This window comes from Misgurnus anguillicaudatus, unplaced genomic scaffold, assembly GCF_027580225.2.
Source record: "Misgurnus anguillicaudatus unplaced genomic scaffold, ASM2758022v2 HiC_scaffold_32, whole genome shotgun sequence".
Classification (NCBI taxonomy): Eukaryota; Metazoa; Chordata; class Actinopteri; order Cypriniformes; family Cobitidae; genus Misgurnus; species Misgurnus anguillicaudatus.
Window position 1 is genome coordinate 3,761,210 of NW_027395282.1, and position 26,473 is coordinate 3,787,682.

Consider the following 26,473-nt stretch of genomic DNA (forward strand, 5'->3'; position numbering starts at 1 on the left):
GCACAATGTCAAATGCATTACTATTTATAAAACAGTTACTGACCAATCAGAATCAAGGATTTTTATATTTATTTTATTTAAATCTTTATTTAACCAAGAAGGCCCATAACGCTGGGGAAACACTTGCATGATCAGTCATTATGATCAAATTACATTCATAATCAGTGCGAAAAATCATTAGGTGTGTCCCCGGCCTGTGGGAGACCCAACCGAGAAGCCACACCTCAAGTAAAAAGTACAATAAAAACAAATTTAACAAAATTTAGATGCACTAAAAGGACTCTTAATAATATTTGTAAATACTAAAATGTAATGTAAAAATCAAGCCTAGCAATAACTTTCTTATAACGTAAAAATTTACTTTATAAGCATAACTCATATATAAGTGCTTTAAACTTTCCCATGGTAATAAAATGATCAAGCTGTTGTTATATTCTGAAGATTAATTCATGACCAGAGTGCAGAATAAGCAAAAGATTTTCTACTGAGTCCTAAATGAAACCTAAATACACTGAAGAGTCGACATCTAGAAGAGACAAAATCATAGAAAATATTTGTAAATAATGTAATTGATGTCACTGCTAAGAGACTGTTGCAAGGTGATGATGTCATAAAGAGAGTTGTGACATCACTCCAGTAGTTCTGATGGACAGACAGCTGATCTACTCACAGACCTTCAACATCTAACAATGACAAACACACAGAAAGAGATAATGTTATAAAATCTGAGCATTAGTTTATTTAACATACAGATATACAGATTTCTCACCTCTATTTGTTTGTCATCAGTTTTGTTTTTAGATGAGTTCAATTTATTCATGCTGTATGTTATGCATTTTTAAGTTTTACTTGATATTTTTACTTACCAGATCCATCCAGCTCCTAATGAGAAACTGAGGCAGAAACACCAGCAGACGGACAAACACTGAACTGTCCACTACTGCTTCAGTGGCTTTGTCCATTTCTTTATTGTTTCTGTCAGTTGTTTTATTGGTTTTGTCCATTGAATCTGAAGAAAGACAAACCCCAAAAAATTCAGAACATAACTTTACTCTTCATCTTAAATGACAAAGATTCATGATGTTAAAATCAATACAGTAAATCTATCAGATAGATCATCTGAATGCAGGTATGAGAGGCTGTGCTACATTATGAATATCATCACAACTGAAGAGAGCAATGACCTTTAACCCGTGACTTACAGACTGACACAGAGACAAATAAATAAAATCTTTTGATAAAACAAATTTCTATAAATTAAAATAATAATGACACAAATGTTTCTTTCATTGTGAGATATACTGAAGTGTTTGACATAAAAAATAAAACTTATACAATATTAATGATCAGCTATGAGTGCTGCACACAATGAGACTTAATCCTTGTGCATTGTTTGTTTAAATTTACATCCTTTCGTGTTGTTAGTGTATGAAAACATCCACTAAATTCAACGGCTATAAAAATGTATCAGATGAATATTTTTTCCAATTTTTTTACATAAATCTGTTAATCAACCTCAGTACTAATCAAAACTACCAAATCTTCACAAAAATTCCATGATTTTAACTCTTTAATTGCCAAGTTTATAAGTGGTGTCACTGATTTGGGATAAAACACACACAAAATGACAGATTTTCAATATAAAAGTGATTGTAACCTGGATTTTTAAAACCTTTTTCACAGTCTTGGGCATGTCAAAGATTGGTAAAAACATTGGCTTTGAAGCATTTTTAGTTTTTGTGTAGCATCAGTTTTAATTTTTTTTTTTCCTTATTTAGTGGCTGTTTTTCCCCATTGACTTCCATTATAACCACATTTTTTAATTGCAGAGCTATGACACCTTTTTATCAACATTCAATTTTTGAATGTTGGCTTTTCCTTTTGGTAAGAGGTCAAATTTGTCATTTTTACTGTTGATCACCATGTGGCACTATTAACCCTTTATTAGCCCTGTGCAAAAACAAAGCTTAATTTCTGGCTTGTACGTTGTGTTTTATGGAGTACTGCAAACTTGGCAATTAAAGTTAAAATCATGGAATTTTTGTGAAGATTTGGTAGTTTTGATCAGTACTGAAGTTGATTAACAAATTTATGAAAAACAAAATGGAAAAAATATTCATCTGATACATTTTTATAGCCGTTGAATTTAGTGGATGTTTTCATCCACTAACAACACGAAAGGGTAGTAAATTTGCCCACGGTATATCGTTGAGTTTTTGAAAAATTTCAAAGCATTTTCTTAAAATATATGTAAATATAAGATTTGTCACCAAAAATCATTCAATTTGATAAAATAAAACACAGAGAAAGTTATGGCCAAATTAAGAGTAAAAAAAAACTTGCAGTGGATGAAAACATCCCCAACAACACATAAGGGTTAAAGTAGCTCAGTGGTGATGTTATGACTAAGAATAAACCAATCAGCATGAAGGACTGAAACTCTCTCTTATATAATTTCATCAGCTGTATGATGAGATGTTGTGTTACCTCTTACAGTACAGGAATACTCTTGTAGCTCCTCACTGTTGATTGAGTCCAGGTACAGCTTGTTTAATAATGTCAATCCATCTGTTACCTGTTGTCCATTCTTATACCAGATGTAAGTATGTTTGTTATCCAGAGGGCATTTGGTTGAACAGCTTAATATCACTTTTTCTCCATCTATCACAGGGTTTGGGCTGCTTATCACACGTGTATCTGAAATTTAATAAAAAATAACTCACGTCAACTTCTTTTTAAAGTTAGGCCTGAAATGTTTGATTCAGCTCAATTCAGTATGATGTGAACAATAGCAAGTTCATGCAGTCAAACACACACACATACAGATAAAATATATCATGTGAACACAACTTAAATTGCTTTAAATAAAAGCACCTGTCAAATGCACGAGTGCAACATAAATATTTTTGTATATAAAAACGTCTTTGATGAGTGTCCTCTACATCAACATAAAGTCTTGAGTGACTTTGCAAGTTTGCCACAAATCGCCTACTTAAACAGGTAGAGACTGTGTGACAACTCATGAAACCAGTTTATACCAGCTTCAATTTTAATACTGGATTAGACTGGTAAGTGCTGGTTTGCTGCTGGCCTGGCTGCTTGACCAACATATTAACAATATTCACCAGCATCCGGTCAACCATGCTTGCAAGCTGGTAAACTGCATAGTGTAACTAGTAATGCTAGTTATGTGAGTTAAGATTCCACAGCAATAAAGCCATTGAGATACAGCAGCATCATATATGCAGTAGCCAAAATATTATTTTCAACATGGACAACCTCAAAAACAAGTGTAAAATTCACAACATAAACATCATACAGTGTTCAGACTAAATAAAAATTCAGATGAATAACGCTTAGGTTACTCACGTAACCCCGGTTCCCTGAAATAACGGGAACGAGCATTGGGTCAGTTGCTGACGCTATGGGGGAAACTCCTGTTTACTCCGCAATTGAAGCCTATTGGTTAACGTCTGTAGAAAATACAGACCAATGGCGCTTGAACCCACGCCCTTATATAAGTCCGGGATCAAGCGTCAAAAGCTCACTAATATTTTCGACTGAAGCGTGCAGCCGAATAACACTTGCTGCGTAGATGTTTGTAGCAGGGTCAGCTACGCAATCCTCGTTCCCGTTATTTCCCGTTATTTGAGTAACATAAGCGTTCCCTTTCAATACGGTTCACTTTGCATTGCGTCAGTTGCTGACGCTATGGGGGAACATAATCCCATCCCGCCGTGCATACATAACCGACTGAGGTGCCCTTACCGGAGAGACACTGAATGTGGCCCTATACCCAGCGTGTACATAGCTCTAGCGAGCGTAAGTGTAAGCACCATATATGAGACAGTAATACGCATACAGTGAAGTTTCTGAATGCACAATGATGCATATAACAGAGCACGAGACGGGGGGTTCCCTGAGCGCGCCACGAGCTGTGAATAATTTAGTAATACATAGCCATGACGGTGAGCTCGCAGCGCACCGTGAAGGCATACAAAAACGCAGTCGCGTGAACGTTAAGCCGAGAAGACCTGTGCTTATGAGGCAGGGACATCCAGGCTATAAAATCTGACAAACGTAGACGGCGAGGACCAGCCAGCCGCATTGCAAATGTCAAAGATAGAAATCCCCGTAGACCAAGCCCATGATGAAGCCATACCCCGCTTAGAGTGGGCTTTAACACCAACTGGACAATGTTCATTCAGGGAGGCGTAAGCTAAAGCAATGGCTTCGACGATCCATTTCTGTTTAGTGAGCGGCATACCTAAAGAGCGGTGCACGAAGCTAATGAACAGATGATCTGACTTGTGGTATGAGGCAGATCGGTCCTTGTATATTATTAACGCTTTGACGGGGCAGAGCGTGTTCGGGGTTTGTTCGCCGTCCACCGGCGGGAGGGTGAGAAGTGAAACCACCTGAACTCTAAATGCCGTGGTCAAGACTTTAGGAATGTATCCTGCTCTCGGTCTAAGGATCACTTTGCTATCATTAGGACCGAACTCAAGACACAACGGGTCAATTGAAAACGTGTGCAGATCGCCCCCTCGTTTAACCGATGCCAACGCCAGGAGGAGAGCGGTTTTAAACGAGAGCTCGCAGGTCCACCTGCTCGAGAGGCTCGAAAGGCCACCGGAGGAAAAGCGTACAGAAGACACGCCGGCCATGTTTGCAACAGGGCATCATGGTGTCTCGAGAAGAAGATTGGGCAATGTGCGTTCTCGTCTGATGCAAACAGATCAATCTCCACTCGGCCGAAGACGGTCCATATTCCCTCGACCGTCTGAGGATGCAGCCTCCATTTTCCTGGCGGCGGACCGTTGCACGAGAGAATGTACCTGCACCCGTATTGACTACACCCAGTACGTGAGTCGCTTTCAACGAACGTACAATCACGTGAGCCCATAATAAAAGCCGTTTCGCAAGCCTGGACAGGGAGCGAGATTTCAGCCCTCCTTGGTGGTTTATGAATGAGACCACCGTCATACTGTCCGACCGTACTAGAACGTGCTGATGTTGGAGTTTCGGTCGAAAGTGTCGTAGCGCTAGGATTACCGCCCACTTCTCGAGGTGATTGATATGTAGCTGAGACAATTGGTTGTTTCACATACCGAAGGCGGGTTCGCTGTCGCAGTGCGTGCCTCAGCCCATCGCAGACGCATCCGTGGTCACCAAAGGTGAGGGGATGTCCATATCGAAACCGCTTTCACGCAGCTGTACGTAATTTTGATTAATAAGCGGCCCGACAACCAAGCAAGGGCGGAACTTTCACTTTCAACCAAAACTGAAGCGGTCTCATGAACAGCATTCCCAACGGTATTAGTGGGGATGCTGCCGCCATAAGACCCAGCATTTTTTGGAATCATTTGAGAGGGAGATGTGAACCCGCTCTGAACAACACTTCCTCGCGTCTGACCATGAGCGTGCGTTCCGGTGTTAGCCATGCTCGCGTCTTTATCGAGTCAAGCGTCATGCCTAAGAACGCGATCCGCTGCGTGGGGGTGAGCAAACTCTTCTGGAGGTTGATTTTGAACCCTAAATTCTCCAAATGCTGGAGTACAACGGTCTTGTGCGCGATAATTTCCCTCTCCGACTGGGCTAGAATAAGCCAGTCATCGAGGTAATTCAATATGCGGATGCCGCTCTGTCTGAGAGCTTTCGGAATGTGAAAGTAAGCGTCTTTCAGATCCACTGATATGAACCAGTCGCCCAGTCGAATTAAGGCCATGATTCATCTGGGTGTAAGCATTTTGAATGGCCGTTTGACAAGAGCGTGATTCAAAACGCGTAGATCCAATATCGGCCTGAAGCCGCTGTCTTTCTTTGGAACGAGAAAATAACGACTGTAAAAGCCTGATTCCCTTTGATCCGCCAGGACCGTCTCTATCGCGTCTTTTAGTAATAAAGAACACACCTCTTCCCTGAGGATCTGCATGCGATCGTCTGGGACAGCGGTGTAGAGAACGGCACAAAACCAGGGTGGTCTCCAAGCGAATTAAAGTAAATAACCATGTTGGATCACGTTTAGAATCCAGCTGGGCATACCGGGGGTGGATTGCCAAACATGAAGTTTGACAACGAGCAACGATATGCTTATGGACGGTGAGCCGTGTGTGTGTGTGTACAGAGGAGGAAATTAGCTCTTTTCGTGAAAAGGTAAAAATTGGTTGTCACCTCAGCTCATCCTAGGACGGGGACCGCGGCGTCGAGGTGGAGCAGCCGGTCATGAAGGACGTTGGCGCTTAACCTCCGGTTCAGCTCTCTGCTGGGGTTGTGCTGGTGCTGGCTTGGGGTGCTGAGCTGGCAGCGGTTTTGGGCACCCGGTCTCAAACGCTGAGGCAGATCGTTTAGGTAGGACATGCCGCATAGCTTGCGATGATTTCTGTGGCTCAGTGAAGCGCTGGGTAAACCCTTCCACAGCAAAGCCGAAGAGCCCCGACGGCGACACGGGCGAGTCAAGTAGGGCAACCCGATCCGTGTCCTTGATCTCTGTCAGGTTCAGTCACAGATGTCTCTACAGAACAACCAGGCTAGCCATGGCTCTTCCCACAGCCTGAGTGGAGACTTTGTTAGCGCGGAGGGCCAGGTCAGTCGCGCTGCGCAGGTCCTCAAAGGATGATGTGTCAGGGCCTGCCTCGTCCATATCACGGAGGAGCTTTGCCTGGTAGACTTGCAGCACTGCCATCGTGTGGAGAGCAGATGCAGCATGGCCATCGGCAGCGTAGGATTTCGACGCCAAGGTTGATATTAGACGGCAGGGCTTCGAAGGGTGATTCATCTTTGCCCTCCAACCACCGGCCGAGGACGGGCAGAGGTGGGAAGCGACAGACTCCTCGAGCTGCGGCAGCTTGGTGTAGCCGTGGTCGTCAGCGCCGTCCACTAAGGAAAGGACGTGGGAGACGCCCAATCCTCTAACTACTCTGAGGATGACATCAGCTTAACGGTGTCACCGGACCCAAAGGAAACCATGCCGCTAGCACTCGGCGTTGGTCCTCATGGACAAAGGTGACAGGACGACGGCAAGGAGACGGATCACGCAGGGGATGAGCTGGCGTGGACTCAAGGCGCCTCTCGACTTCACGGCTCCGCTGCTGTTTAGGTGGGAGAGCATGGGAAGCCTTCCTCTTGAAGGAATCGAGGTGGGAGCACAGCACCGTGATGGGAAGGAGCTCGCAGTGGGCGCAGCCCACCTCGGAAAGCACGGCCTCGGCGTGGGCAGGACCCAGACAGAGGACGCACTCGTTATGGAGGTCCCCCACACGCAGAGGGGCTCGGCATTAGCCACAGTGCCGAAGTGGCATTATCTCAATGTGCTTCTTGCTCTTTTAGAATGAAATTCGCTCTTTTATACTCAACTGGAAAGCGGCAGGGGAACGCGCTGGTGTGTAGTAGTCCGCTCCAGTGCTCAGATCGACCGCGAGTAAGGGCTTTTTCTTCGAAGCAGCGAGAAGGTTCGCGCTGAAGGAGAAAAATAGTGAGCTTTTGACGCTTTATCCCGAACTTATATAAGGGCGTGGGCCACGCCCCGCGCGGGGCTCAAACGCCATTGGTCTGTATTTTCTACAGATGTTAACCAATAGGCTTCAATCGCGGAGTAAACAGGAGTTTCCCCCATAGTGTCAGCAACTGATGCAATGCGAAGTGAACTGTATTGAAAGGGAACTCAAATGATTGATAGCATTGGCATTTTTATATTTAAAATGTAATCTACTCATGTTTAACTAAAGATAAATAAAACAAAAAATGTAAGGACCCAAAACATCATAAATATATTCATCAAATCTGATCAGTGAAAGCAGCTTTACAGAGAGTTTATTATGAGCAGTTACCTGTAACAGTAAGAGTGACTCCAGGATAAGCAGAGACTTCTTCTAATGTGTTAGTGATGATGTTGAAGTAATAAAATCCAGTGTCACTCATGTTGATGTCTTTGATTCTCAGTGTGTTTTGCAAAAAATCCAAATGACTAGAAAACTGTTGATCCTCACGCAGTCTAAGTTCTGTTTGATCATAGTAATCCCAGTATGTTTTCTCTACTGTATATCCAGTGGGATGTGAGTATGAAGAGTGAATATCTACTGTTGATCCCACTAAAGCACAAACTTGTGTAGAGGTGTAAGTCACAGCCCAACAGCTACTGTTAGAAAGACCTGAAAGAGTCACAAAATACTGCTGTAACATTCACAATCAATTACAAACACACTCATACTGTATATGAATCAACAAGAAAACTGCAAAGTTTGTTCTTCCATTTTAATTTAAATATTTTATAAATGTCAGACTCACACACAGATGAAGAGGGATAGCAGGAATAACTGTTAGTGTTTCCAATGGATGACACAAATATGCTGTGGCTAAGTGTTAAATGTTTTCCATTCTTGAACCAGCTGTAACCACGTGTCCGTAGTGGGCCTTCTCTGCTGGCCCTATAAAAAATATATTTTTTTAAAGTGTTAAATGTTTTTTTCTTTAGTATGCTATTTATTTCTTTTCCTTGGTGTAATGTCCGCAAAATTTGTTAGTTTTGTTAAGGTTGAACCGGAGTACCCTCAAAAATTTACATAAAAATCAGCTTACAGATACTGCTAGGCTTGTGTTGAAAGACAACACATCTGATTTGTTACAATCATTAGTGACAGAAACATCAACCAATCAAATTTTGACGTTTATTGACAGCACGTCCTCTAGGTCTAGCGAAGTGCCCAGCGCTACCCCTAACGTCTGTCGTAAATTTCCAACGTGAGCGTGAAATTCAGTTTTTAAAGAAAATGACATCCGCTGTTGCAAATATACGCAATCTTGTTGCCCTCAGCACAAGAAGTTATTTTGTTGGCCGTGTTTACTTTTTAATACGAGTAAAGGGACATAGAATGATTCTGGCTTTGACAGTCTGAACAGCTTCACGAAGGCAGCCCTTAAACACAAAGGCTCCGAGCGCCATAATGTCAATTGTGCATTTAAAAACGTTTGCTGAATGTCGTGTGGATTTGCAACTTAACGGAGAGAAAATGGGAGTTCAATGTCCACAATGAGAGGGTCAGAAAGAACCGGGAAATTCTGAAGGTTCTTAGTGGCTGTGTTCTCTTTTTGGGACGGCAAGAATTATCAGGGGACACGATGAATCCAGAGATTCACTGAACAGGGGTAATTACTTGGAATTGTTAACGCTATTAGCGGAGCATGATGCTGACTTGCGACATCATCTTGCCACGGCCACAGTTTTTACAGGAACTTCAGGAAAAATAAAAATTATATAATAAATGGCAGAAGTGTTAAATGATCACATCAAAGAAGAAATTAAACAAACAAATTTTGTGGCGTTTATGGTGAATGAGACGACTGACTTTAGTATCACAGCACAGCTCTCATGTACTCAGGTATGTGACTGAAAAGTGACGGGTGAGTGTTTTACTACTTGGTAAAGTAGTATTAGTATTGTATCATGCAGATTGTGGTTTGTATCTGATAATATTATTAAGGGGTTATGCACATTGTTTTTGAGTGGTTCGTGTTGCACTGATAGTAGCCTACTGTGGCATGTGGATGTAACACTATGTACACAGTGTGCAGAGGGGGATTACATTTATTGATACATGCAGTGAAATTTAGTCTGAGTTCAACCCACCCTTACCTAGCATACTGTTTTAGGCTAATTGTTGATTAGCTGTCATGTTGCTGAGTGCCTGTATGTGCAGCCGAATATGTGCATTATTTGCATATGGGTGCGTTAGCTGTAACAGATGAGTATGTATGTGGTTTACACGCTTACTGAAGGCCCTGACTCAAACCCCACGACACGCCACTGGTAAAAGGACAGGCGTAATCACAGCTTAGTTTTACTCGCCGTCCTCTAGATTCAGGATTTATCTTCACCTGTAAAACTAAATAATCAAAACCTTACATTAGATGAGAAATGAAAAGAGTTTAACTGGACTGATGAGAATATAAATGTACCTGTGACTGTTAGATTGACTGTGACTGAGCTGAGATGTTTAACTCCATCCTTCATAATGATCATGACCTGATATTCTCCACTGTCGCTCTCTCTCAGATCTGATATTATGAGATACGAGTTATCCTCAGTGATCCACTGCTTCACGCGTCCTGAGTAATCTGAATCTAAAGTCAAATCTTCAGGTTCATCTTTGTTTCTCCAGTTTGTTCTCTGTTTCTGACTGAACCAGAACCCAGTTTTGATGTTGATGTTTGAGTAATCGCAACTCACTGTAATCTCGTCCTCCGTCACAGCACAAATTTTCTGTTTATCACAGGTTACATTAAAGTTATCAAATGTTAGGGACCCTGAAAATAAATATGAAATATTATTGACATTTGTAACACAGTATAATGTACAAATGTAAGCATATTTTTGAGATCCAAATGTAAAATCCTGCATTAGAGAACATTCTTTTAAATCTGACCTACTTGATCACAGCACTGCTACATGGGCGGAGTGATTTGCACAACTCTGACCGAACCTCATCAGGGGGCTTCTTGGGTGCTGTGAGCAAAACACTCCGCCCATGTAGCAGTGCTTCGCCTTCTAAGAATATAGTTCCCAGTATGTATACTGTTAAAAGATTGTGTGTCTCATATCACCTTGTTATTTGTACACGGTGTGAATATAAAAATCACAAATAGGAAAATGTTTGCGTTATTTTGTCACTTATTGGGAGCAGTTTGCTAGCTGGAGCCATTCACTTACAGACTTTGTGCTAAGCTAAGCTAGCGAGGGTTGCATCAGACAGAGTTATAGCATGCACGGAGATGAGAACGATATGTATGGACTTATCTAACTCTGGGGGATACGGTGAATAAGCTAAATTCCCAAAAAATGGGCCAAAATTTAGCATTTTGGAGACCTCAAATACACAGTGAACCAGTGAAATATTGTCAAATATTGATCTACCGGGGACACAATAGGTCTGGACTGGTCATGATGAATAACACACTCCAACACCCCAGCCAACCTATTGGCCAATGTCTTAGAGAGTAATTTATAGTCACTGCAGAGTAATGAAACCAATTGCCAACATTTGATGTCAGTCAGGTCGCCTTTCTTAGGTAAGAGGGTTAATACAGCTCTACGGCAACTCAAAGGTAGCTGTCCTTCTGCCATGCTTTTGTTCGATACCTCCAGCAGATCATTACTCAGTTCAGTCCAGAATGACTTATAAAAGTCCACTGGCAAGCCATCGAATCCCAGAATTTTTCCAGACTCCATGGCTTTAAGTGCATCACTCAGCTCTCAGATGTTCAAGGTACCTGAAATTCCAGTATTGGTTTCTTCTGACACCTGGGGTAAATCTTAAAAAAATTCACTGTCGTCCATATACTCTGCTCCAAGTTCATTTTTGTAAAATTCTCATAAAACGAAAGTACTCTCTTTCTAATGTCCGCAGGTTCTACTAACAATCCACCAGCCTCAGATCGAAGGGCATTAATATCCTTGTTCTGGCCATTTTTCCTCTCCAGATTGAAGCCAATTGTAACTTCTTTTTTGACAAAGAATCTAAATAACCTTGATCTCCAGTTGTTTTAGCCAGGGACGTCGTTAGGCCTATTTTAGGGGGGCTGAAGCTACCCCAAAATGTTCCTAAGCCCCCCTAAATGATTATAAGAACAACAGTAAAATTTGATTTATCAAAAACCGTATCCTCATTAATATTTAGACTCAACAAATGTTATATATCCAGCTACAAAAAAACATCTGACAAGTCGGACAGAATACGCTGGATGTCGAACGTCAAGTGACCAAACCGGAAAACGGCGATCGCTTCCGGTTGCCAGTATTAGTGATGGGTCGTTCGCGAACGAGCGGCTCTAAGAGCTGATTCTTTGTAGCGAACGAGCAGAGCCGAATCTTCAGACGCATGCAGGGGAGCCGGCTCTTCTAAGGGAGCCGAGCCAGAAGAGCCGAATCTATGAAAAGAGCCGGACTGCCATCACTAAAATGTAGAGCCAGCGCTTGAGCCGAAAGAGCCGAATCAATGGTAAGAGCCGGACTGCCCATCACTAATACACACGCTAGTACGCACGCTAATGGTGAAATAAAGATTGGTAAGTGTCGTGATACGGAGGAGTGAAATTGTAAGTTGTTTTTAATTACCTGCTGGCTGCTTACCTTTAGCTACGTTTTCTTGAGGTAAAGGAATGGGAATATTTTGGTTTGCTATGTCATGAAAAACTTTAGTCTTGCACAAGCAAAATACAAGAAATTGTTAACTCAGCAATAATCACAACTCTTTATTCTTTGCCAACAATATAGGCCTAATAATCTTTAAAATAAAATATCTCTAAAATAAAATATCTCTAAAAGAGGCATATTCAACAGTATCAATCCCCATAGAATGTTGTTGTCAGTGAATGTCATCATAGGGTCCCTGTTAATGCAATACTGTTGTATCCTTCAATTCATTGAGCAGATGAGATGGATATTAGAAAATATTTTAGGAGAGAGAAAGAGAAGCAGCTGCAGGAGATTGGCAGGCCAGTTGATTCTGAGGGAGCCGGACCCGGTGTGATTGAGGTCAGTAATGGTCTATAGGTCTAAGGATAGTTTTTCTTTTCTTTTCTTGAATTTCTTATAACAATAAGCATTTGTTGGCAGGTCTAGGCACTATGCATAGCATACACTACATTTTTTTCCTTATATTTAATATGCTAGCTATATTCTAACTTGGCCTGAGACTATTTTAATCATATATGGGCGGTTTCGCGGACAGGGATTAGACTAGTCCTAGACTTAAACACTTTTAAGAGCTCTCCAAACTGAAAACAACTTGCACTTACATATCTTCAAATACATCAGGGCCCTTTGTTTTACCTCAAAATGCACACAGGTAATGTTTTTAGTAAGGCATGTTTGTTAAAACTACTTATATTTCCTAATTAAACTAAGACCTAGTCCTGGATTAAGCTAATCCTGGTCCGGGAAACTGCCCCAATGTGATAAATTAAATATTAAATACGTACGGTAGATGTTACCTAAAAGTAGGCTAAAGATGAGTAAATGCCCACACTCTCCACAGATACACATGTGAAACAAAAATGAAAGCAGTCATACAGTACATATTATACAGTAATCATTACTCCAAATCTTTTATTCCTTCCGCCATCAGGTTATTGTATTTATACAGTAGCCAATTTAAAAAGGATCCATATCAATAGCTTACCTGGTAAAATACTGCCTTTTTGTGTCACGACTCCTGGGTGATCTGTGGTGTGTATGTGTGCGTTTGTTGTTTACCGGTTGGTGACGGTTCCTCACGTGTGCACTTGCCCCTCCCGCTCGTTTCTGTAATCATTTGCCAGCTCTGTCTCGTTTCCTATCTCTATTTATGTTCCTCTGTTCTGTTTCTTGTCACGCGCTCATTGTCAAGGTTGATCCTAGTCACGCGTCCAGTCCAGTCAGTCGTTTGGTAGTTTTGTTGCTCTTCTCTGCTCTCATCTCAGATCCTGTCGCCGACATTTGGATGCTAGCATCAGCTCGGAATCCTCAGCCGGTGTGTGACTGTGTTGATTTCTTCACCTGAACTTTGTCCTTCTCCGGTGCAGCTGGGTTGCCTCGCTTTTAGGCAGTACACCAGCCTTTCCGGGTTTCCGGGGAGTTTCGTGCTGATTGTGTGGATTACCTCTCCATCGGAATTTCTACCGTCAGTAAGGATTATCGTTGGTCGCCGCGTGAGGTCTTCGTCATCTCCAGTGGACTGAGGATCATTGTGTTTTCTATATTTCTGTTTCTCCTTTTCTGAATAAACTTCCTTCATTCGCATGAGACTCGACTCTGAGTTTTCCCTGATAGAATGAGCACGTCAGAGATGGAGTCTGCGAATTCAGAGGATTCAGATCCGGTGCAGTCTGCTCTTAATCAACAAGGGGCGGTTATCGCTCAGCACTCATCGCTGCTTACTGCGGCTGCCAGAGACTTCCGGACTTTGTCAGAACGGTTTTCGGAGTTAAGTATCCGATTGGACCAAATCACCCAGCCGATCGGAGGGCCATCTCTTCCTACGTCTGGCGGAGCCCCGCCCAACGTTGATCGTGAGCCACACGCGGCGACTCCTCCCACTTTCGACGGCGACCCCAACACCTGCCGGGCCTTCCTGCAGCAGTGTTCCCTAGTTTTCGCCCTCCAACCCCGGAGATTTGCCAGCCCTACGTCTAAGGTAGCATTTGTTTTGACTTTACTCACCGGGAGGGCGAGGGAATGGGGAATGGCTGCTTGGGGGGCCAAGGCCCCGTGCACGGCTTCGTTTGAGGCTCTCGAGGGAGAGATGCTGAGCCTTTTTGATCGATCACTCCGAGGCGACATGGCGGCAGCCGAGCTGGTGAGGCTACAACAACGAAGATCATCCGTTACGGATTACGCCATTTCATTTAAGACGCTAGCCATCACCAGCGGGTGGAATGATACGGCGCTTCGGGCTCAGTTCCTCGAGGGTCTCAACCACTCCATCCAGGACGAAGTCGCTGCACGGGACCCTCCTACATCTCTAGAGGCGGCGATCGACCTGGCGCTAAGAATCGAAACACGACACCATCAGCGAGAGCTCCGCCGGTCGTTTCGCCAAATCGCTTTTTCATCAGAGGAGTTGGCTTCATCACCATCGCTTTATGCAGAGGAACCTATGCAACTGGGTAAGCTCCGCCTTACCGCTGCGGAGAAACAACGTCGCCTGTCGAGTGGATTGTGTCTATACTGCGGTAAGGCGGGGCACATCGCCGCTTCATGTCCGGTAAAAGGTACCGCCCGCCGATGAGCTCGGGAGTTTCGGTGGGCGTGTCATCTCTCAAACCTCCCGTAAGCCGCACTGTTCTACCTGTCATTGTGATTTTTAATCAGTCTAACTTCCAGTCGCAGGCCTTGTTGGATTCCGGGGCGGAGGCCAGTTTCCTAGATGCCGGGTTGGCTAGATCCTGGGATATTCCTGCTATCTCTTTGTCATCCCCTCTCTCTGCCTGGACGTTAAAGGGACAGCACATGGCTATGATCACCCATCGCACACCCCCTGTGAGTTTGTTTGTTTCTGGCAATCATCGTGAGGAAATTGAATTTTATTTGTTGGATTCATCCCAATCACCAGTCATTTTAGGGCATGACTGGTTGTCCAAACATAATCCTCACGTTGATTGGCAGAACAGTGTTGTCTTGTCTTGGAAGTCTTCGTGTCATGTTTCATGTCTTGGTCCGGCTCCTTCTGCTTCTTTGTGTTCTACTTTTCAGATTCCTGCTGCCGATCTCTCGGGGGTCCCGGCGGAGTACTCTGATCTGCATCGAGTGTTCAGTAAGGCTCGGGCCACATCCCTACCTCCTCACCGGTCATATGATTGTTCCATCGATTTCCTCCCAGGTACTTTTCCGCCTAAGGGTCGAATTTTTTCCCTTGCTAAACCAGAGAGAGAGGCTATGGATAAATACATAAATGAAGCACTTAATGCCGGTCTCATTCGTCGCTCTTCGTCTCCAGCGGGTGCTGGGTTTTTCTTTGTTAAGAAGAAAGACGGGTCTCTTCGTCCGTGCATTGACTATAGAGGGCTTAATGACATTACTGTTAAGAATAAGTACCCCTTACCGTTAATGTCTTCGGCTTTCGAGCTATTACAGGGAGCACGCGTGTTTACCAAATTGGATCTGCGCAATGCTTATCATTTGGTACGCATCAAAGAGGGCGATGAGTGGAAGACAGCCTTTAATACACCATCAGGACACTGGGAATACTGCGTTTTACCATTTGGGCTTTGTAACGCACCGGCTGTCTTCCAAACTATGGTAAATGAGGTGCTGGGAGAATTGATTAATAAGTTTGTGTTTGTGTATCTTGATGACATTCTCATCTTTTTTCCCTCCATGAAGATACACACCCAGCATGTTCGCCTAGTTTTACAACGGCTTTTAGAGAACCAGCTCTTTGTTAAGGCGGAGAAGTGCGAGTTCCACAAACAGTCGGTTTCGTTCCTGGGTTTTGTTATTGCCGAGGGAGAGATTCGTCCCGATTCCGCGAAAGTTAAAGCGGTCGCCGATTGGCCAGTACCCGACTCTCGTAAGGAGCTTCAGCGATTTTTGGGTTTCGCCAATTTTTACCGGCGTTTCATCCGGAACTTTGGTCAGATCGCTAAACCCCTTACTGCTCTCACTTCCACTAAGCTGCATTTCCGATGGGATGGAGAGGCTCAGGAAGCCTTTGATAAGTTAAAGTCCTGTTTTATCTCTGCACCGGTTCTCTCCATTCCTGATCCGGCTAATCAATTTATTGTGGAAGTAGATGCTTCTGATGTCGGAGTAGGCACCGTTTTATCTCAGCGGTCGTCCATTGATGGGAAGGTGCACCCGTGTGCTTTTTTCTCTCACCGGTTAAACCCAGCGGAACGTAATTACGACATAGGTAATAGGGAGCTGCTGGCGGTTAGACTCGCTCTGGGTGAGTGGCGTCACTGGTTGGAGGGAACCTCGGAACCCTTTCTGGTCTGGACGGATCATAGGAATCTTGAATATATCCGTTCGGCCAGAAGATTAACAGCTAGACAGGCTCGCTGGGCACTTTTCTTTGACCGTTTTAACTTTTCCCTCTCGTACCGGCCTGGCTCTAAGAACACTAAACCTGATGCCCTCTCTCGTCTGTTCGATCACTCCGAGTGCGAGCGGACCGAAACCATCCTCCCGGGGGGGAGGGTGGTCGGTGCTCTCATCTGGGGAATCGAGCAGCGGGTGAGGGAGGCCGGCCGAGAGGGGGAAGTGCCGGAGGAGTGTCCAGCGGGTCGTCTATGGGTTCCTGAGTGTTTGCGTTCCGATGTCATCCGGTGGGGTCATGAATCCAGGTTTGTCGGCCATCCGGGAATTCGGAGGACGTTGGCTGCCATTCGTCAACGTTTTTGGTGGTCTTCTATAGCCATGGATGTCAGACAGTTTGTATTAGCCTGTTCAGTCTGTGCTCGTAATAAAGCATCCAATCAACCCCCCGCTGGTCTGCTTAGATCTTTGCCCGTCCCCTCCCGCCCCTGGTCACACATAGCCCTTGATTTTGTCATGTGCCGGTCATGGAGGGGGGGGTACTGTCACGACTCCTGGGTGATCTGTGGTGTGTATGTGTGCGTTTGTTGTTTACCGGTTGGTGACGGTTCCTCACATGTGCACTTGCCCCTCCCGCTCGTTTCTGTAATCATTTGCCAGCTCTGTCTCGTTTCCTATCTCTATTTATGTTCCTCTGTTCTGTTTCTTGTCACGCGCTCATTGTCAAGGTTGATCCTAGTCACGCGTCCAGTCCAGTCAGTCATTTGGTAGTTTTGTTGCTCTTCTCTGCTCTCATCTCAGATCCTGTCGCCGACATTTGGATGCTAGCATCAGCTCGGAATCCTCAGCCGGTGTGTGACTGTGTTGATTTCTTCACCTGAACTTTGTCCTTCTCCGGTGCAGCTGGGTTGCCTCGCTTTTAGGCAGTACACCAGCCTTTCCGGGTTTCCGGGGAGTTTCGTGCTGATTGTGTGGATTACCTCTCCATCGGAATTTCTACCGTCAGTAAGGATTATCGTTGGTCGCCGCGTGAGGTCTTCGTCATCTCCAGTGGACTGAGGATCATTGTGTTTTCTATATTTCTGTTTCTCCTTTTCTGAATAAACTTCCTTCATTCGCATGAGACTCGACTCGGAGTTTTCCCTGATATTTTGTTGTTGATTTATATTATACATTGTATTCATTTGGCAGAATAAATCATCTTAAATTGAGAAATGCTCAAACCTGTGTGTTGTCAAATATCACTATGACTTTAAAACTCTAGTTCTTGGGTTAAACTGTATGCAAGTCAAACAAAATTGCACTCTGATTGAACCTATCCACCATAGCATTCTGTGTGTGGACAACTTAATATAGAAATTAGATATAGTATGCTATTACTTTATCATACAGTTACAAAAGCATACAGATAGCATTTAAGTCATTGCTTATAGAATAACTAATCAGGAGCAAAGTCTGGCCTAAATTCCCCCATGCAGCTTTGATGTGTCTAAAAGCTAACATTACAGTAACTTTTATTTAACAGAGTAGAAATGGAAGAGGAGGATATGTCTGTCATGTTTTACTTGTTAACATCTTGGTTTCTTGACTGGTTGTTGACATAATTGTAGCTCAGATGTGAGTGCAAAAATTTTGCAAACACAAGTTACAAATACTCTGTGGGCTGAGCCCCCCCTGTCTTCCAATCCTAGTGACGTCCCTGGTTTTAGCCAATTCCTGAAGTTTTACAATTACAGTCTCCAAAATGTTCATGCTCAAAGGGTTGTCTTTAGTGACATTCTGAGTGTACTGCACACAAAACTGTTTATTTGGGCCCCGTTGCATAAAGCACCTTAAGTTTTTCCCTTAAGTATGACACTTAAGGGGTAAATTCCCCTTAACTACTGCAAGAGAATAATTAAAGTGTTTTGCATATAATCCCTTAAATGGTTCTCTTAGGTAAAGGTTATCGTAAAGTGTTTCATGACAGCGACCCCGGTTTGTTGTTATAAAATACTATTGTTGCCATGGAGACGCAACAGAAAAAACGTAAGGGTTTTTCTGCAACACCCTTAATTTTAAGGAAAACATAAGGGTGAACTTAAGGGAAAATTACACTTAAGGTGCTTTATGCAACCGGGCCCTGGACCTTTGCAAAGTCCCACTACTGTCATAAAGATTTAAAAGAACTCTTGGTGGTTCTAAAATCTGTCATGGTTCTGCCATCTTGTCCTTTGTTTAATCTAGTCTTGTGGCAGAATCATGACAGACCCATGTTTTGTGTGGGTTCACGTGGTCTCAGTATTGGTTTACTAGACCACATGTTCCCTGTGTCTTGTCTCTTTTACCCCGCTCCCTTGTCATCCCCCTCATTATTGTTTGATTCGTGGTCTCAGTATTGGTTTACTAGACCACGTGTTCCCTGTGTCTTGTCTCTTTTACCCCGCTCCCTTGTCATCCCCCTCATTATTGTTTGATTTATATCACCTGTTCGCCTCTTGATTTGCTCCCCTATTTAATCCTCTTGTATTCATTGTCCTGTGCTTGTGCATTGTTCCTAAAACCTGTGAGTACGTTGTCTTTGAAGTCTAGTCTAGTAGTGTTTATTGTATTTAGTCAAGTTTATTGTTCAGTGTCACCCTGTCTAGTGTTAAGTGTAGTTAAGATCTAGTCTTGTTTAGTGTTCTCTCCCTTTGTTTAAGTATCTTGTTTATGTTATTTTGCCCCCTAGTGGGTTTTGTTTTCTGTTTTGTTCTTAATAAAGTCTTTAGTGTTCATTCATCTCTGTCTGCACTTGGGTTCATCCTACACCACATAACAGAATGCACAAGCCCATACAGAACCCAGCAGACAACCCGTGTCATCCCGCCAGGCGGCAGTCGGCTGACCTAGAACTTTGGTGGCAGTCGACTGCCGCCAACATGAAGATGGGCAAGGCCCCATTTCCTCCCCAGCAAAAGGGGTCCCTGAGGGGTATGCCCTGGCGGTGGAAGCGAGAAGGGTTTTGTTGCCAGAGACCCTCCTCAACTCCTATTTCATCGCGGGGCTCAACGTCCCTCCTCCCTTGCCTGAACGGGAGGAGTTGATCCGCCGCCCGTTCCATGAGGTGGTGGACAAGTTGTGTCGGGAGGAGCTTCAGGTACCCACCATGGGATCACCATCTGCCACGCTGCCATCTATCCCGGAGGGATGTATCTTGGGAGTGGTGGCGTCTGGCGACCCGAGTCTTCCTCCTTTGGCCCCTGAGAGCTCCTCCCCACCCATGTCGCTACGTGGAAAGCGAGAGCGGAGAGTTTCGTTGGAGTCACCATCCGAGGGGTCCTCTTCGGAACCTGCTGCTCCCACCACAGTTTTCCCCTCGCCTGCCATGGCGTCTGCACCACGCCCCAGTAAGAAGAGGAGGAAAAGGGGGTTGACTTCGTCGTCTGCGCAGCCACCGCTGCAGCCCCTGCCGTCTGCACAGCCAACCGCAGTGCCCCCTGACACTGTCACTGTCTCGTCTCCGCTGCCAGACGCAGCGCCCCCTGTCACTGACACTGTCACTGTCTCGTCTCCGCTGCCGGACGCAGCGCCCCCTGTCACTGAAACTGTCACTGTCACTGTCTCGTCTCCGCTGCCGGACGCAGCGCCCCCTGTCACTGACACTGTCCCTGTCTCGTCTCCGCTGCCGGACGCAGTGCCCACTGACACTGACACTGTCCCTGTCTCATCTCCGCTGCAGGATGCAGCGACCCCTGTCACTGTCCCTGTCTCGTCTCCGCTGCAGGATGCAGCGACCCCTGTCACTGTCTCATCTCCGCTGCCGGATGCAGCGCCCCCTGTCACTGTCTCGTCTCCGCTGCCGGACGCAGTGCCCCCTGTCACTGTCTCGTTTCAATTGCCGGACGCAGCGCCCCTGTCTCTGTTCCTGTCTCGTCTCTGCTGCCGGATGCAGCGCCCCCTGTCTCTCCAGCTCCTTCTGTTGCTTCCTCCCCAGCACTGTCATCTTGTTCGTCTGCCTGGTCCCCTGCTACTGTCTCCATGTCCTCCCTTGACTCTCTCTCCTACCCTGTGAGTCCTAGCTCGCCCCCATCTGCTCCCCTGTCTACCCCTACCACGCCCTGGAACCCTGCCTTGCCTCCTTTTGTTCCCCTTTCCCAGCCTGCATCCCCAACCAAGCCGGTTGCCTCCAAGCTCCCCACCAAGTCTGCCCGGACTCCTCGTCCCAAGCTCTCCACTACCCCTGAACCCAAGACCCCTTGCCCACCCAGCTCCACCCTACCTGGACTTCCTTTTGTGAACACTGTTTTGCCTCCGCCCCCCCTCCCTTGTTTGGTGTTTTTTATTATGTCACCCCAACCCTCTTGTATTGTATTCTTGTCTCCCATTGATGTTATTTGTCATGTTTTCTTGGTGTCTGTCTATCTGTCAGTCTGTCTTGTCCCATGTCTAGTGTTCCCCTGGGGAGCGTCTGGAAGCCGCTTCTTTAGGGGGGGATTCTGTCATGGTTCTGCCATCTTGTCCTTTGTTTAATCTAGTCTTGTGGCAGAATCATGACAGACCCATGTTTTGTGTGGGTTCACGTGGTCTCGGTATTGGTTTACTAGACCACGTGTTCCCTGTGTCTTTTTTACCCCGCTCCCTTGTCATCCCCCTCATTATTGTTTGATTTATATCACCTGTTCCCCTCTTGATTTGCTCCCCTATTTAATCCTCTTGTATTCATTGTCCTGTGCTTGTGCATTGTTCCTAAAACCTGTGAGTATGTTGTCTTTGAAGTCTAGTCTAGTAGTGTTTATTGTATTTAGTCAATTTTATTGTTCAGATTCACCCTGTCTAGTGTTAAGTGTAGTTAAGATCTAGTCTTGTTTAGTGTTCTCTCCCTTTGTTTAAGTATCTTGTTTATGTTATTTTGCCCCCTCGTGGGTGTTGTTTTCTGTTTTGTTCTTAATAAAGTCTTTAGTGTTCATTCATCTCTGTCTGCACTTGGGTTCATCCTACACCACATAACAAAATCATTCCAAAACAACTTGAACATTTTCTTAAAAGGGGAAATAAAAGGCAAAATCAAAAAAAGCATGTGAAATGGCTAATAACACTTAAATAACCTAACATTTAAATAATTTTTTTTGTTATGCTTGGGGAGCTGTGCAAAACTCTTGAGCAGGTTGGCAGCAGAGAGGTTTCCTGAAAAATATTTATCACCCAACAAATTAGAATTAAGTTGCCAGTATGCACTCATTGGCTTAATGGAGTTTAATAATGCAGCACACTGTACCATGCTTTGATCCCAAAAACTTAATGGAGTAATTATATGCTTTTTTATAATACTACAGTGATGTTTAAAAACATAAAACCTTTCGACATGATTTCTACCCAAATCTGACATTGTGCAGTTAAAATCACCACCCAATATTAAGTTTGGGTAAAAATTCTTTCCAAAAGTTGCTCTCACATTTAAAAGTCTACCCTTGATTATCTCATAAATCTGATATGAGTGTGGAGTAAAACTCTTAGTAAAAAGAATAGCTCCTTCTCCACTAAGTGAGGTGTTGTGACTTAACACAGACACCCCCTCCCACTCTCCTGTCCAATCAGCAGCATTCCTTGAATCACTGTGTGTCTCTTGCAACATGGCAACATACATTTTTCTTTGCTTAATCACTTGAAACAGTTCTGCCCTCTTTTCCATTTCCCTTGCTCCATTAACATTTACTGTTGCAATATTTACTTCCCCCAATAGTTAAAGAAAAAGAAAAAAACAAGAAGAAAAAAGCAACACTCTTTACACAAACATCACATCTAAAAATGCTCTATTAGGCTTTATCACTACCTCCATTACCATTGTCAGAAGTGACTATTTTCTTGAGTCTATAAATCTCTCTGTTTGTAAACAACCTTTCTGACATAAAGTGTCTTATCCACAACTGCTTTAAGTCAGGAAAAACTGCTTTACACAAACCCCACTCTTGTTTTTGGTAGCCCTAAGAAAGAGTTTGATCTCATCAACTTCATGAAAAATCAATCTAAGACAAACTGATGCTAGAATCAGAAGATTCATTGCCACTTTCCATTTCATCTTCATCAAACACATCCTCTACCTCCGCTTTTTTAGCTCTGACATTTTGTGAATCTCCAGATTTTTTCCTTTTAGAAGGAACTTTAAACATAGTTTGTTCCGTCTCTGTCACCATTTCAGGGTTATTTCAATGCGAATTAGGCTGTGAAACAGTAAAGTCACTATCATTATTATTCACTGTATCTGTATTAAGACCTGTTAATAGTTTTGGAGGATTCGGTATTTGAACAACTTTCATTAGTTACACTCTCACTTATCCGAATCGCCACACTTTCATTCACGGGCAGGTTTTCTACTGCTCTTTCCTCCGCTACACTATCATCCGCTATAGGTGGATCAACATTTGAGGGTCCAGCCTGCACTTCCCAACATTAACAACAGCCAGCGAGTTGTTGTTCTCTTTGTCTTTACCCGGACAAGCGCAAAATAAATGTCCTATTTTCCCACAATTGAAAGATTTCATCTTTTCCGTAGAAGCATATAAAACATAGACTTGAAGAAACCTATATACATATATTTTGGGCAGTTTTTGCCGTTTTTCAATAGTGAGGTTAGGGGAGGACAGGAAAGTACAGGGAGGAGAGAGGGGTATGGGATCGGCAAATAACCACGAGCCGGGAATCGGACTCGGGTCGACGAAAGTGCGAAAGCACCACATGTTGGAGCGCTGACCACTACACCATCGGCTCTGACTACATGAAGGCTTTTAGTGTAACCGATTAAATTGTAACTTTAAGTCAGTGCTGTTATTAAAGCATTTTATTTACAAATCTGTTATTTAGTTTTGATTTAATGCTAATACTTAAACTCTATATCAATACAATATATTTATATTCTAGCAATGCTCTCCCTCATATTTTGCTATCATAACTGAGCTTATTTCTGTCACCGATATAAATTACAGAAGGGTGAAAATTGACAAGAAGTTCTTGCTGTTAACATTTCTCAGTCATTTCAGCGTTCATACAGACTGAACCGCTGTAGTGAATCCACCCTTACAAACACAAAGCAGTAAATTACATGTAAAGCGTCTGTAGGAAGACAACTTTGTGGTTACATTCTGGGCTCTCCAGCTTGTCTTTAGTTACACTGTCAGAAAAGTGTTTTACGAGTTTGCCTCACTGACAATAAAGTGGGACTGCTAATATGCGTGTGTGGCGTGCTGTCCCGGGGCGAAGGTTCCGAGCTCGGGAAATACCCCCCGAGTTCGGAGCGTTCGTCCCTTGACCGGGGAAGGAGCACCAGGCCTGGGGTGTGCCCTGACCCGTGTTATCCCCGGTGCTTAGCTAAATGTACGTAGTGAGGTGAAGGGGTGGAGGTGGGTTTGCGATAATTCCGGAGAATGAGGGTAAGGAGTCTTGATTATTTATAGAGCTGGTACTAAGTTGTTGTGTTGATTAGTGATTGATAACCAGCCGTGTTCATTGCTCAATAATCGAGAGCCAGCTGTGTTCATTGACTGATCAGCTCCTCCCAAACCTTGTTTATAAAACATCATGTCCTAATATGAACTATTTACATACCTCAGATGTTTCAATATGTACCTTTGAGATACGCACTGTTTATGTAGAAATAAAGTTTACTTTTGAAAGGGTATCGCCCAAGTGACAGCTTCTACATTTTCTTGTTTGAATAATTAAGGTTTGTCCTGACCCTTGACTTATATCACTGTCTTAATGCAGTAAACAACACTGATGCTTTTCCCAAATGTCCAATAACCACAAAACTGTCATCTACTCAAAAGTGTTCATACCTTGAATGTGTAACAGCAGGATCAATGATGAGAGTCTGAAGTTCATGATGTAGTTTTGTAGAAAGTCACAAAAGACCCAAAACTCTTTTCTTATTCCTGAGAAAAAAACAAAACATCATTGTGACGCTCAATTCATCAGACAGTTATTACAGTAAAATAAAACACAACTAAAATGCTTGTTTTTTGTAATATTTCAAAGATTCAATACATATACATGTGTATACATACGTGCTCGTGGAGATCTCTGACTTCAACCGGTTTGTAAAGTTGTGTCAATATCTGAAGTTGTGGTAAATCATTTAATGATCTGATTATCATACTCAAGCGGATGTTAAAGAAAGACTCTCCTTCACTTTTTGACACTTTTCATAGCATAAGAAGAAGGAAATCATTTTATAACATGCTTGAATTTTACATAATCTGACAACTATGCTTATCTTTACGTGTAGCTGGTATTTGTTGGAGACTCCTGTAAACAGTGGCATGTTTACCATTTTGGGGGCCATAAAGAAAGTCCAAGGAACTGGAGCCCCACATGCCCCAACATTGCCTGAAGGGTTTTCATTTAAATTGCACGACAATAATATTGAGTATATAGAATTAAGTTGGACATATAAAAACAGATTTATTTTATTTTGAACTGCTTAACATAACATGGTATAAGACAAAAAAACTTGTTCCACCGGCCTCCCTTTGTACAGAAAAATATTTTCAAGCCCCTCTCAGATCTATCCTTTGCTTGCAAATTCCTTATAGGATGTGTGAGGATTTGACAATGAACAAGAGAACCCAAGCGCAGACGATGTCGGGGAAAGTGAACATTTATTAATATGAAACACAGAAAACAAAAACCCACGAGGTGGCAACACAACACTAAACATCTTACATCTTACATACCGGGATCGCATTTCTGATTTAACAAAAAAACTGAATCAGAAACTTTTTTTTTGTATACAATAAGATCAGATCATATCTTTCCTCCTCTGTTTCTGAAATGTACTTACATGCAGTGGTGTTATCTACAATGTCTTATTGCCTTCCAGTCTGGTCTCTTACAACTAAGGAAATTACTGAACCAATAGCACGACTATACAATCGTGCTTTTAAAATTCACAGTAATCTCCCAAAATGGTCTCACCACTGCACTGTACTGAAACGCTCAAATGCGCTGACTTTTCAACATTATATAAACAGTCATGCTGCTACATTTTATTTTCAAATTCAAAATGCTACTACACCAATATTTGATGCAATTCATCCATTAGATAATACTAGACCAGTACGTCACACTAGGTCAGTATCACAGGAACTTATACCAGTCCCCTCATATAAAAACAACTATGGTCAGAAATCTTTCTTTTACATATATACCAAAATTTGGAATGATATTCCATATAACATAAGAAAGCAACCATCTATCACATGTTTCAAAAAAACATACAAATCCTATTTACTGAACAGTTACACTTGTACTCATTGATTGTTGTTAAATTGTCCTAGCTGTCTGTATTGATTGCATTGATGTTTATAGTCCTTGTATTTGTGTAGTTTATGAGTGTGTTTTATATGGTATGTGTTTTATTGTTTTATGTTCTGCAGAACAGGAACCTGCTGGAAACCAGTTTTTAAACTGAGTCAGGCCCGTTTTAAATTGTACCTTGCTGTTACTTTTTATTCTTTCCTGTATAATAAATGAAATGAAACATGATATACAAAATACTAACATGACATACCGACTAGACTTTGATATAAAACAAGACTGAAATCAAACATGAACTCAACAAAGTACAACACATCTGTACACAATGAACCAGCACAAGATAAGAGACAAGAGGAGATTAAGGGGCTGTCCACACGGAGACGCGAATCACTGTATACGCATAAATTTGTTATCATATTGGCGTTTCATCCACACGGATCCGGCGATTTCAGAGAGTGAAACCGCTATTTTTTGAAACCTGGTCCTAAAGTGGATAAATCTGAAACCGACACCCTTGCGGTTTCGTCTGTACAGCCAATCCGTATATTTTGTGAAGCGAAAACGTCATCACATCACGTGTCGGAAGCGTCACTCGTAACAGCAACAACAATAACGGCGGACTATGTGATTGTGTTCGTGCTACAGAAGCAACTAAAGCCTACTAGCTTTATTACAGCAAAATCTATTGCTTCT

The 26,473-nt window shown here is 43.3% G+C and overlaps 1 protein-coding gene across 2 annotated transcripts; it reads right to left on the bottom strand.

Moving 5' to 3' along the window:
• On the bottom strand, positions 1-25,139 carry LOC141363078 (uncharacterized). Of its 2 annotated transcripts, XM_073865586.1 has the most exons (8): positions 24,301-25,139; positions 9,955-10,302; positions 9,770-9,881; positions 8,287-8,426; positions 7,830-8,150; positions 2,488-2,697; positions 867-1,009; positions 1-683 (listed from the first exon to the last, which is right to left on the bottom strand). In XM_073865586.1, the coding sequence occupies exons 1-8, from the start codon at positions 24,344-24,346 to the stop codon at positions 663-665; spliced, it is 1,341 nt and encodes a 446-aa protein (XP_073721687.1). In that variant the 5' UTR covers positions 24,347-25,139; the 3' UTR covers positions 1-662. The 2 variants fall into 2 exon arrangements, with proteins under 2 accessions (XP_073721687.1, XP_073721686.1); XM_073865585.1 differs by lacking the exon at positions 24,301-25,139 and having other exon boundaries at positions 9,955-10,726.
• Positions 25,140-26,473: the final 1,334 nt, after the last annotated feature.

Bases quoted from the DNA above. Each gene is read 5' to 3' on its own strand.
- LOC141363078 (XM_073865585.1), bottom strand. From the start codon at position 10,396: ATGCAGGATTTTACATTTGGATCTCAAAAATATGCTTACATTTGTACA. The intron at 8,151-8,286 runs GTGAGTCTGACA...TGACTCTTTCAG, and splicing joins CTATCCCTCTTCATCTGTGT to GTCTTTCTAACAGTAGCTGT. The intron at 2,698-7,829 runs GTAACTGCTCAT...ATTAAATTTCAG, and splicing joins AGTCACTCTTACTGTTACAG to ATACACGTGTGATAAGCAGC.